Raw genomic sequence first — 13,942 nt, 5'->3', positions numbered from 1 at the left:
AATGTCTATAAAATAATAGTAATTCTGTATCTTATGAAAAACTGTAATTGAAGAAAATAAAGAAAATTTAAAACAATACTTTTGTTTTGTTATTCATTTTTCTAAAGCTCATTAAGAGCTAAAAAATTAATTAATTAATCGCTAAACATTGTATGACGTTTGTTGATACAAAAATTCAAATATTTTTAATCTATCTAACAAATAATAGTTTATTGAAACTTGAAACTTCGTTGTATAGTTTTCGCGGGTGTATGCAAAACTTTGGAGTTTGAATAAACAAAAGCTTACATCGCTTATAATTACAACTAGAACGTCTTAAACAATTGGTAATCTAAATGACTTTTCTATAAACAAAACGAGCCTTGGCTCATGATACTCGTACTAACGAAATTTGGTTTTAAAAGATGGAGCCAAATGCAAAAATGAATATTAATAAGAAAGGCGATAGCGATTGGATATTATGTCCCTCCAAAAGTATACCAGGGAAATATTATTATTTTAATGTGCGGACCGGGGAAGCTGTTTGGAGTGTGACCGAAACTGAGGTATGTCAATATTATTTTAAGTACGATATCTTACTTAGGACCGTCCTTAATAAGATAAATACTTGTTTATATTTATATGTATTCTGATATATTTGAAATATAATGTTAAGGGTTAGGTACTATCCAACTAACAAGTGCAGTTATGTGCATGCAAATAAGCACAAATAACACTCAAAATTAATACTGGGCATTCTACACTCCAATAGGGCTGGAAAGAGTTAGGCTAGACTATCATTTACGAGACGTCTAGAGGAGTATAAACACGAGCCACTCCATTTTCCGGAGAGCTATTGAAAGTTTCTTCATAGTATCAAGCTTATTTTTACAATTACATTCCATTCACTTGACTCAGGGATGAATCCAGGTCCATAACATATGCAACCAGATAAGCCAGCCACTAGACTAACGAGGTAGTTAATTTATTGATTGTGATTAAAGATATATTAACTTAAATTTGATTGTGTATTTAGTATTAACATAAATCCTATAGATTTTTATTCTTCTTAATCCAACTTCGAAATTCATACAAAGCTATTTAATAATATTAATGAAATTCTATTCAATAATATAAAATTAACCTTATGTATAACTAGCAACTCGGCCTGAATTTGCACTGATGCAATTTATTAACGAAGAAGATGATATCATATAAATATAATTCATACCCTATAACACTTAGAAGTGATGTAGCATCTACTTGTGAAAAAATTACTGGAGATTACCCCCCTACCCCCACTACTACTTACTACCCCTACTTACAGTCATAAAATTTAACTCTTTACAATATTAATAGACTTATATTGTCAATATATTTTAGTATTATATGTTACTTGGTGGTAGAGGTATGTCTGGTATGCATGTCCATATGGGAGCAATTTTTCCCAGACACTCCTAAGGTAGATGGTAAATAGGAAAGGGGTGTACAATTAACTTATAAAAATAATAATAAACATTTATGTCCGAACAAGTCCATATCGTATTAGTACCAATTGTCTTAAATAGGAATCATAGGAGGCATGCAATATTTTCATTGAAGCTATATTATAAGTAATATATAAGTAACTTAATCCAATGTACCAGCATTGGAGATTCCCATTCATCTGCAAAAGTCTTCAAGATATTGTTTGGTCTGATGCGGACATGTTCTAGCGCACAGGCTGCACATTAATAATGTTTTTTTTTTTTATAAAAATGTTATATTTATTATAAGTGAATGTAATTTTTGTAATTGTTAATTTTTTTCTTTGTATATGTGGTTGTTTAATTTTTCATGTAAGTATTAATAATAATATTACATATAATAATGTATTTAGTACGTTTATTTTATATTATATTGATTTATTTATGGTTGCAACTATCTGTTATCCTGATAATGAAGGCAGTCACTGAAAATCAGCGTTGAACTTTGGAGGTTTCAACATAAGTCGAGTGACCTTGGTTTTTGGGTTTTCGGGTCGGTACACTGCTGTGCAGATATCTTATTGTTACAATATAGTGTTACCTTTTTTTTATTTTTTAATAAATTTTTCTGTATCGTTGTGTGTCATAAATAAAGTTATGCTATTATAAAATTTTATATACTGTTTTTAGACTAAAACTGCTAAAGATATAAATAAGAATTATGACCCTCTAAAACCAGTTAGTCCACCTGAAGAAAAACAAACAATATCAAATATATATTTTCCTAGAAATTGTCTTGTAAACGAATTGCAGCAAATACATTCATTCGGTCAAGCGACGTTTCCTAAATACATATCAAATGTACCAAATATCATTTGGACACCAATACAGCTGCCAATGTGTGTGGCCAATTTAACAGAAATTAAGAAACAAACATTGGACCAAATTACCCAAACATCTGAACCTGATCGAGATATGTTTGTACAAACATGTGCAATGCCTTTGACCCAACGTTTTGCTTTATTTGATAACATTAAAACAAATTTGGCCCTTAATTCCAATATAAATAAATACAACAATTGTTCAAACGATATGAGATCTCGATGTTCGACGCCAAAGAAAAATTGGTGGAACATAGAAAAGATTAATTCAGATACTAGTATATGCAAATCACAAATTAAAAGAAAACACGATGACTTTAAATTCTTGTTAAGAGAACCACGATTGAAACGAACAAGAACATTATCGGGAAGTCATTTTGAACATCGATTTTCAAATAATCTTAATTCATCATTCGACACCATTGAAAATGCGAACTTCGATACACAACATAAGGTTAAAAATTCAACGACGAATCCAGAAATTGACGGTGCTGTCAAAGAATTGGACCGAGGAGATTTGCGAATTTTGTTGCAAATGAAGCGACGAAGATCGATTGATGTCGGTACGATGTATAATTTAAATAGGCAAGGTAAGTTTAATTTTTATATTTATTAAGTAACACCCTGTGTATATCTCACTGGTGGGCTGAAAACTCCTCACACTTTGACCGCTCCCTTGTCTTTCACTGCTCCAACACGTGTGGCAGTTTTTTCCTTCAAATGACAGACACATGCAGGGTTCCTCACGATGTTTTCCACGCTTGGTCACGAGATGAATTTCAAACAATAAAGCACTTGAAAATTCAGTAATGCTTGCTTGGTTTCGATCGCAATCGTCGGTTAAGATGCACGCGTTCTAACCACTGGTCCATCTCAACTCAGCAGGCTATTATATATGAACCACTAGTTGGTGTATTATTGTGTTATGGCTTAGTCCAAGATGATTGTTTTTTTATTTGGAATTTGTTTGTGACTGTATATAGCTATGCTTGAAGAAATATTGTGTATCTAGTTTTGACGTTATAAGTTCTGTTATGTTGTGGAGAATCTGGAGGGCGCTTTGCTTAAACTTCAATGAAATTCTGTCCCATATGTGTTTGTCGCTGTTGGAGCAGCGTGGTGGAATATGTTCTCCTTAGCCCAGCAGTGGGAAATTTACAAGCTGTTAATGTTGTAAGGTCTATTGATCACGTACCATCAGGTGGCACATTTACCCGTCCGCCTAAAGTGTATATATATAAAAGGGCCCCTAATACATCACTTGCCCAGGGTGCCTAGATGATTAAGGCCGACCCTTACATCTAATTGGAATATTTCTACTTTATGAGACGGAAAATCGGGCTCCTGATTGTAACTTATGATAGACATAGCCTTATACACTGGTAATTAATATCTTACTCTTTGTGCCATCAAAGCCTCCTCACACCCCTACCACAGGATCTAAAATTGTATGTCCGCTGCGCCTGGCTGACTGGTTTAAGCCGGAACGCAGCAAATCTTAGTATTAAGGATAGGCAGAAGACTAATTTTTCCCTTTTTTTTTGTCAGAGAATAATGTATCTACAGTGTCGTCGCAGAAAAAAGTGACATTTAATCTTGATAATAGTAACGACGACGATTCCTTTACTGATACTAATAAGGTAAGTTGAAAGTTTCTCTATAAACATTGTTATCATTATTTGTTTATAAATCAATATTCGTTTTCATTCTTCCATTCAATATGTAAGGGTATTGGTGATTATGAACTCATTATCTAGCGTAGAAATGTTGGCAAAGTCAAAGTTTATTAAATACCTTTATTGATTCTGAAAAATATACCACCGGTTAGGAAATAAACACTAATCTGAGAAGAACCGGCGAATTAAACTCAGCGGCTTTTTTATAAATAATTTTGGCAATTATTAAAATGGGCATTGTCGTATTTTTTCGAAAGCAAAGTCTAAACTTCCAGTAACATAATCATTGGAATAGAAAGATTCTCGTAGCTAAATACGAATATAGATAGCGAATTGTCACGACGTTCCGCTATAGAACTAATAACAGGGCACTCTTAACATAGACGCGCCGTCATATATAGACTTCACAATTTTTAATCAAGGAGTTTAATACACTGTTTAAAATTGACAATTGATATTATTTTTCTTATATGATTTGTCCTGTCCGGCTCGAAGGACCAATTTTAAATATAAGTGGAATATGCTCCAAACCTTGTCCTCAAATGGAGAGGAGGCCTTAGGCCAGCGGTGGGAAATTTATAGGCTGCTAATGTTACTAAAAAAAATATGTGTAAACTGTAATACATATTTTAGGAGCAAAGCAGAACAGCAATACCGATTGAATCATTAAAAGATTTGATGAAAGACGATATCGAAGTATGGTATGTTGCCGTGGACGAAGATGTTCTGATAGATGACTTCAACTTTATAATGGATTATATTAATGGAGGTGAGTTCATTTAATGCCTTATTTAGTTAATGCTGGGCCCTTGGAAACACATGAATTTGGGGTATTTACTAAAACTAAATATCTAGCAAAATATTGAACAAAATAACAATTTAAATAAAAATAAAAATGTAAATAATAAAAATAAAAATGGGGTTGTAATACGAAACACAAGAAATAAAAAAAATGCTTTAACAGTTTTTTCCATGTGTAATACACACCACATATAATATACAACATTTAATAGAAAAACTGAATTAAAATGGCTAGTGATGTCGAAATGTTTTTTTTTTTTTATAAAGAATAGTCTGGATCTTTTGGGTCATGGTATTCAATTTCAAAATCCAACTGCGCTGTAAATTTTAGGACAATATTAAAACGAGCGAATTTAAAATAAATTCAAATTAAATTAGTCTATCCAAGAGAAGAAAAGACTGCAAAATACGTTAAAAATGGCGTCTTGAAAAATTCGTGTTATTTGTTTTTCAGAACGTTTACACCCTAAACTAACGTAAGTGATTATCACCGCCCATAGATATTGGCGATTTAAGAAATATAAAACATCTCTTTTCTCGCCAACGCGCTACTAACCTTGGAGTTATTAATAATGGCCTATAATTTTCCATTAATTCTATTTCAGATGACCACTGCAAGTTATTGATACCAGAATCTATGGTTAAATACATAGAGTCGTTAGGTAAAGGCGAGCATGGTGGTCGTGATCGTGTGATCGTTGCGCGGCAGGTCTATCGGCAACTTGTGACTTCGAGACAGAGTAAGAGTCGTTAGAACTTCAAATAAAATTGAGAGAAAACCGGAAAAAACAATTCTTCTGGCATTTTTGACTTGATTGAGTATTTATTTGGTGACTGGTACTGTAGATTCTAATCGAGATGACCTTGTGGTTAGGACGCATACATCAAAACCGATGATTGTGAATTCAATCCCAGGCAAGCCACTATTTCCTTGAGCTTAAATTTTACCAAATATGTATCCAATATACCTAATTGGAACAGCGTGGTGTTATAAGCTACAAATTTCCTCTAACGGTGAGAAGTCATTAGCCCAGCAGTAGGATATATACAGGCTGTTACTACTATTGTAGTTTCTATCAACAAGAAATAAGATTGGCAAGAAACTCAAGCGTTTGCGCTTAAGAAAAGCGAGACCTTGGACCGGCTTGCACAAAGCCCTACCACCAAGTTAACAAAACTCTTTTACAAATGAAACAAAAACAATTTTATGTCAGAGACGAATATTTTCGCTTGTGTTTCGTTTTGCTAATCTTTGTAAAGTTTATTTTAAAACGATTTTCGTCTTACAGTACAAATAGTTGAAGCGGAGGGCACGTCGCTTATGGATGATATAGTCAAATGCTGTTTGCAAGTTTTGGACGAAGATAAACATATAGTAAGTAATGGAGGGCGAATCAAAACGCATATACTATTACTAGCTGAACATACGGCTTTTCCTGCGCGAAATTTATAAAACACAAACTTCCAAGCCGCGTTTTACCCCGTTGGGGTGACGTTTCGTAAAATCCAAAAATATCTACACCCTATAAGGAACCTACCTGCAAAATTTCAAGTTTGTAGATGTTATAGTTTCTGAGGTCTATTTATTAATCAGTGTGTGGTATTTCGCTTTTATATATATATAGATTATATTCACTGGCATCAATTTTTAAGGTAGCTCATTCGCAAGAAGGGTTACCAGGTCCGCAAGTTTAGTCGGACATATGTGTAGAAAGGTCGGACTGTCTCTATTTTTAAGGTCTTTTTTTGTCATAGTAATCATATGTCAATCTTAAAAGTTCTTTTAGCAAATGCTCAAATTAAATTCGACAATGAACATTTGAGGTTTAATGTCTGATGAAATTTAGAAAGTCTATCTAAATTTAGTAAATCATGTAGAAACTACTAAACGTATCAAATAAAATCAATTTTATTCAAGTAAACTTCACAATGAAGCGTTTTTGAATCGTCGATATTTAAATACTACCACCGTTTCGGAAAGCAGCTTCCAGTGAGAAGAAACGATATGAGACTGACCAATCGATGCGGATTCGTCCGTAGTTGGTTATTATTTGAGTTCCGTCAACCCTTCCCTCCCCCTTTTTAATATTCAGCAAAGAGGGCGCGTTTCACCTAATATTCTTGTATTATATAAGTTACATTAATTTTACAGGTACTTATAACGGAAAATTTAGACTTGGAAAATGTAGCGAAAGTGTATGGAATCGATGTTTATTCCTTGGATGATATCAAAAATTACATAACTAATTCTAATACAAGAGATCCCACCGGAAATAATACCATAGATAATCTTTTCCTACAAAATATAAATGATTTTGATCCTTTTGTTTTAAGCAAGAGCGTTAATAATGAGAATATACCCAAAAATAATCAATTTAGCTATAATAAGAATATAAGTATTAATTTTGGCGATGAAACAGACAGACGAGAAATAAATAACGATGTTAAGGATACTTGTAATCGTAGACATATATTTGATACAATAAATAATATAAATACAGAAAATAATTCGTCAGACGTTTGCAATCGTATTGAAAAATTAAAAATAAATGATGGAAAATTGAAAGACATAAGGAGAGTTATTAACAATTCTATATTTATAGATAATTCAGATAGAAAGATAAGTCCCATAACAATGAACAGACAGACGGACAGACAGAGAGTATGTGATGAAAATAACGATGACCAAATTGGTCTGATAAATAATATAAACAGAGATAATGAACATAAATCTAAAACTCAACCAGAAACTGATCAAAGGAAACAAAATTACTTGTCAAATTTAATCGTAAATCTTAAACAAAATGAGACACATACAGATCTACATCAGAATTCAGTGACCATAGACAATGGAAAGAATTTAAATAAACAAAACGGGTCAGCTGTATCAATAGACAATAATTTAGATTATGAACAAAGGTTGATTGTTGATGATGAAGATATCAAATGTAATATCGTCGTTAGATTGGACGAATGGGTTTGTTGTTACGTTCAGATAATGGAGGAATTTATTCAGAATGTTTTGCAGGTTAGTACTTTGTATTCCGAGTCAGTGTGGGGGAAGAAGGGTTCTGGAACCACCCACTCATCAGAGACCGCCAAACAGTTTATCGCCCTGATGACGAGCGGGACATGAGTGGCATGACGGGTGGCAGCCTCTCCGATCCCTAAAAGCAATATCACCGCTATTCAAAAACTCAAATAAAATAAAAAATTGGGTATTTTTTTTACACAATTCTTAGTACCGGTCCCAAACTTTTTAAACACGTTTAGTCTTTCGCCCTGCATCAGAACTCTTTCCGATCGAGTCGGTTTATGACTTGAGCATTTGAATAGTATCATTAATAGTCTGATGATGATTTGGCGAATTCGGTCAGCACGACATCATCACCACGGTGGGCAATGTGAAGGGAGACCAGCCAACTTGGGACATGAAGTGCATGAGTGCGGGCCTAGAATCTGACTCGACCGGAAAGAGATCAAGCGCAGGATTAACGACAAGAGCTTAAAACAATTCGTTTTTTTTTTACAGAGACATTTTAGCGAAGAAAGTGATATGCCGTATTTTCTACACGAAGGTTTGGAATTCTTAAAGGAAATATATGCTAGCAATGAAACGATTACAGCAATCATTGATAAGTTGTTAGCGCTTAATCGACTTTTTACAACGAAAGGTAAGCCCACTTTGAACCTTATGTTTAAGTGCAATAGTGTTGTACGTATTATAAATGAAGATATATTAATCAAGAACTGTTTGTAGTGTATAATATAGCAGAGCTATTAGCGAATCGCATGGAATATGTTCATTTAAGGTCTGTTTATCTTTACTCTTTGTTATATAGGTTACTGGTTCGGTATACTGGTTTTTTAGCGGGTATTCCGGTGTACTAAGACGCGCTAACCAACCTTGTGACGAGTTCTTCCTGTGAGATACTGGAATTATTACTATTTTGGGAGTGGAGATTATAATAATAATAATAATATTAAAGCCCTTATATTTTCTTAAAATATATAGAAAAGTAAAAACATAAGAAGATGCTTAGGTATTGGTCCCCCTGGTGTACCCCCCGACGGTATTCATGTTTTCCTTATCTGCGTTTTCTTTGTCCAGTCTTCTCCAGCTATTTTTTTTTATTTTCATCTACCGTTCGTTAGGTCCTCTGCTTCTCTTGCTACTTGAACCTGTCCAATTAGTGATTCATTATGTCCACTTTCCATCCGTCGATCTTGCTATGTGACCAGCCCATTTCCACTTCAATCGTTTCATATGCTGGAGAGCATCTATCACTTTGGTTTATCATACCTGAGGATGATATAATTATAAATACATTTTCAAAAATAACAAAAAAATCCAATGGAGTTCCTCAGGGTGCAACACTAAGACCAAAGTTACTCATATGATCTATGTATCTTGATAGTAATGAATTCTAAAGATTTCTAGTATTTGTTTTCAGATATTAATAAAATTAATATCGAACCGAATGATTACATGAAGATGTTAGAATATGGATTCTTGTTGGTTGAAGCTTTCAAGGTAAGTGGTAATTAATATATTACTAAGTCCAAATTTCGACTTAAAGATATCTGCAATTGGAAACAAATTTTCGATATATTAATTAAATATTTATTTTGTTACGATCGAAACGTGAGGATGGAAAATAATAATGTTTTATTTTTAAATACATTACGATACTTACTAATACAAGGATGAAGGCATTAAAATAATTTTAAAAAAAAAGTCATACATTAATTCACACAGTCGTTCTTAAACCTAAAATATAAGTAAGTAGTTGTCGTTCGCGGCTTTGCCTGACTTATCATCAAGTTGACCATTCATTACATATGTCAATAAAATCTTTTTTCTAGAACGTTCTCACAGAAGATTTCTCAGAAACAGAGGAATTGTTGGTGAAATTGCTGGAAAGTATAGAAAATTCAACGCTTATCGAAGAATTTGAACAAATTGAAACGCCTTTACGGAGGAGCGATGAGGATATATGTTTGTTCAGGTGTAATTGTGAGTATCTTTTAATTAATTTAAAGGAAAATAAACCTAAACATCTAAGCTATAAGGTATAATTACAATAGTTGTTAAGTAATATTGGAATCATTTATTGATTAGGAATATTGTATTGATATCAACAGCCCACTACTGGGCTATGCCTCGTCTGTTCAAGGACGTTCTGCTACGTTTGGAGTTTATTCCACCACACTCCTGTGTACAGATGTAACATCACTTATAATTTATTATCATCGTTTATGGGAAATATCTTAATGCTTGATTGATGATGATAATTTACTGTAGGTCCGTGCTTAATGGAGCATGTTGTCCAAAGTGTTTTTCTGAACCATAAATGTTTGAATCAATGTCATATATACGCATGGCCACTGACACGCATTGGAGCAGCTTGGTGGAATGAGCTCTTAACGTTTCCTTCAAAATGGGATAACGCCTTTGACCAGAATTTAAAGACAGTTAAACAGGAGTATTTTAATTCCAGTCGTCAAGAAACGAAGTGACATTATACGTTATCTGAAAAATCATTTCGTTGAATGGAAAAACTATGATGAAGTTGACGAAGACACGATACAGGTAAGTTTTTTTTTTAATTGTCTTTAAAGTTGTAGAATGCGGAGGTTAGGAAGACCTCGGGTTGCTGAATGCGCTACTGAGGAGTAAGGAGACGTGTGTCAGAAAACCTCGCCGAGTCAACTTTACTGAAAAATCTTTTTATCAAAATCAAAATATTCTTTATTCAAGTAGGCTCATAAATACAATTTCGAATCGTTATGTTACAGTGTTGAATTAAATGTAAAGCCTCCACCGGTTCGGAATGTAGATTCTACTGTAACGGACCGGCAACAAACTCAGTAGTTACTTTTTTCCACCATTTTAATTACAGTGTTGATTATTGATAATTAAAAATTCTAATCAGAATAATATGTAATTATAATTTAATGTCTGTTTATAGTTTCATTGTCTCATCACGGCAAACATTTATAACATTTTTCAGGATGAAAACACAAATCCAAATGTGAAAATATTCCGGACATCCGGTAGAAATCTGAATACGTTCAAAATTGACAACCAGAAACGAATATCATTCGAAAACCCATTAAAAGATAATAATTTGAAATCACACGATAACACTTTCGATAGAGATAAAAATCAAAGCGATGGAGAACCAGAATTAAACATACCATTACACCACGGGAATACCTTTAGTGATGGTAATGAAAAAGATGGTCCGAAAGTGATAAGAAATATAAAAATAATAGATAAATTTGAAAGAAAAGTCAATAAATCAACACAATTGGATCTAGACGCTCTAGATTATTCAGAAATTGTTGATTCTTTATCGTCGATCAGTGAAACTAAACATAACGGAACAAATATTGAGACTGTTCCACTTTATAATTTTAATGACGATGATTTTATGAAAGATTTTAATGATAGCCTTTCATTGATTAATGACGTAAACTATAATGATGCAAGGAATGATTCAACTGTCGACAGTGGTTTCGGGAATGAGGTACACGCTTGTACATTGATAAGGAGCTTCTTGTCGGAGCTGAGTACTTCGTTTAAGTTGATTTATAGCTTTGTGTGAGTATCTTTCATCTTGGTCTAGTAGCTAATAGGGATGAAAGAAAACTGACTTGATTTGCTACCTCGTTGGTCTAATGACCATAATATAAGGCCCTAGATCTGAAGATTATGAGTTCTCCCAGATTGGGGCGATAAAAAGTTATTGAGTTTTCTGAAAAAAATTCTCAGCAACAGCCTGAATTCTGGAAGGTAGAAGTGTATCTCTTGCCTCGGAAAGCACGTTAAGCTGTTGGTTCTACGCTTGAACTCTTTCCAGTTATGTCAGATTGGTTGTCTCACGCACTACGAGATTTTGGTGAATAGACAGTACATCTGTTTTTGCGCACAGCACAGACTTGTGCGTATATATATTTGCCCTGCGTAGTTGGCTGGTCTCCCTTGAGATTTTGAAAGCCGTGACCGAAATCAGACGGAATCATCATCATCAGTTAACGGGTTCCAAGATTTACCCAGTGAGGCTGGGATCTTAGGTCGATGTAATAGGTAGCCCCGAGTAAGGAGCTTGTTGTTTACATTAAAAGCCGTTGCTTCCCCTTGTATTATTATAAATATGAACGTCGTGATTAGAAAGTCGCTTCAAAAATTTAAATTTTCCGTTAATTAGAGAAATACTGAATAACACTCCCCCCCCCACTATTATTATACTGTCCCAACATACTATGACAGTTAATTTGTATTTGTACATACATTTTTACATTGTTATGTTTCCTACGTTGGCTGGTCCCTCTAGAGAATGGTCGCCGTTATCGAAATCGGTCAGGACGACCATTACAACATTCAATAATATAACTGTATTTACAGAGACAAATGCATTAAAGAGTTCCAAGAAGACGAATTGTCGGATGAAACGAAAAATCTACTTCTATATAAAGCGAACCAGACGCACACACACATTGCTGACGTCATCGAGAAGTTGAAGAGGTTAGTTTATTTTATGATCATATATAAAATGTATAGGTATCAATTACTTTTGATGAGTGTAGTCATTGACACTATATTGACGTTTTGTTTGTTGTTTTGTTGGGGGGGGGGGGGGGTGTCAAAAACACCTTCGCCCCGTGAGGGCGCGGATGCGTTGGATCGACACGATCCCACAGCCTTTCCGATCCGAATCACACATAACCCGGGTATCACCATCAGGGGGATAAAAGGTTATAATAATCAATAAATACCTTAGATAGAAATTAAACAATACTAAGAACTCAATAGTGATGATTGTTTTCAGTATTATCGAGAGGGAGTCGGCGGATAGTACATTGAAAACTATGTTCATAAAGGCCGGAAATGACGTCACAGAGGACAAGAGAATGACCAGATACAGGTAAATTTAGTATGAAATAGAGAAGACATCAAATGGTGTTACAGCTCTATGCGAGCTTGTCTCTTGTTGTCAACTCATGACATTCTACCGCCAAACAGCAATACTTAGTATTATTGTGTTCCTGTCTAAATTATGAGTGAGCCAGTGTAACTACAGGCACGCGACAAACCATCTCAGTTACCTAGGTTTGTAGCGTATTGACCGTAAGGTGTCCTTAGGCACACGGCAAAACTAAGTCTGGGTAGGTATCACCCACTCATTCTACCTCTAAACAGTAATACTTAGTATTATTAGCTGAAGGATGACCGATCGCATTGGCGATGTAACTGATGGAGAAATATTTTAGTACCCATGACTATAAGTGATCGTAACCCCTCTCATAAGGTGATCCATATGATACTAAGCCTACCTATTGACAATTTAAAAAATGTATGATTTCTTCTTGAGCCGAGATGGCGCAGTGGTTAGAACACGTGCATCTTAACCGATGATTTCGGGTTCTAGCCCAGGCAGCACCACTGAATTTTCATGTGCTTATTTTGTGTTTATAATTCATCTCGTGCTCGGCGGTGAAGGAAAACATCGTGAGGAATCCTGCATGTGTCGAATTTCAACGAAATTCTGCCACATGTGTATTCCACTAACCCGCATTGGAGCCGTGTAGTGGAATATGCTCCAAATCTTCTCCTCAAAGGTAGATGAGGCCTTAGCCCAGCAGTGGGAAATTTACAGGGTGCTAATGTATGATTTCTTCATCATGTGTGACGCACTCGTTATAAACTTTTCAGACAAACGGTTACCAAATGTCTGGAACAGGCGCAAGTTCTAGAAATTTCTCTGAAGATAATGCTGAATATTACAAGCAATGACTGCGATATCTCTTTAAGCAGTAGACACGGTATAACTCATTTTAATATATTTGAATAAATATATAATATATAAAAAATTGGAACAATAATATATTATATTATATTGTAGTAGAGCTATATACAAGTATTATTTGTGTGATTTAAGTGTAATTGTTTAAAAATCATTTACTTAAGATTAAAATTGGTCGATCCAAAATTTGATGTTTAACAAGAGTTTTGATCTTTCTAAATTCCATTGCATGTCCACCTATACATCGTTTAAAAATGCCAGGGAAAGCATTGACGCAATAAACGCCCCCCCCCCCTTCCATTTTTCCTAAGATTTGAGACTAAAATAAG

The 13,942-nt window shown here is 34.3% G+C and overlaps 1 protein-coding gene across 4 annotated transcripts; it reads left to right on the top strand.

Moving 5' to 3' along the window:
• Positions 1–253: 253 nt before the first annotated feature.
• On the top strand, positions 254–13,712 carry LOC125075083 (protein PFC0760c-like). 4 transcript variants are annotated; one of them, XM_047686686.1, is made up of 16 exons: positions 254–326; positions 405–545; positions 2,136–2,916; positions 3,875–3,966; positions 4,636–4,771; positions 5,409–5,543; positions 6,093–6,178; positions 6,956–7,831; positions 8,336–8,477; positions 9,258–9,337; positions 9,670–9,820; positions 10,305–10,396; positions 10,818–11,410; positions 12,215–12,334; positions 12,639–12,734; positions 13,523–13,712. In XM_047686686.1, exons 2-16 carry the CDS (start codon positions 405–407, stop codon positions 13,659–13,661), a joined length of 3,660 nt encoding a protein of 1,219 aa, XP_047542642.1. In that variant the 5' UTR covers positions 254–326; the 3' UTR covers positions 13,662–13,712. The 4 variants fall into 4 exon arrangements, with proteins under 4 accessions (XP_047542642.1, XP_047542643.1, XP_047542641.1 ...); XM_047686687.1 differs by having other exon boundaries at positions 279–545; positions 3,893–3,966; XM_047686685.1 differs by having other exon boundaries at positions 279–545.
• Positions 13,713–13,942: the final 230 nt, after the last annotated feature.

This window comes from Vanessa atalanta, chromosome 29, assembly GCF_905147765.1.
Source record: "Vanessa atalanta chromosome 29, ilVanAtal1.2, whole genome shotgun sequence".
NCBI classification, from domain to species: Eukaryota; Metazoa; Arthropoda; class Insecta; order Lepidoptera; family Nymphalidae; genus Vanessa; species Vanessa atalanta.
This window is presented reverse-complemented; position numbering and strand designations above follow the sequence as displayed.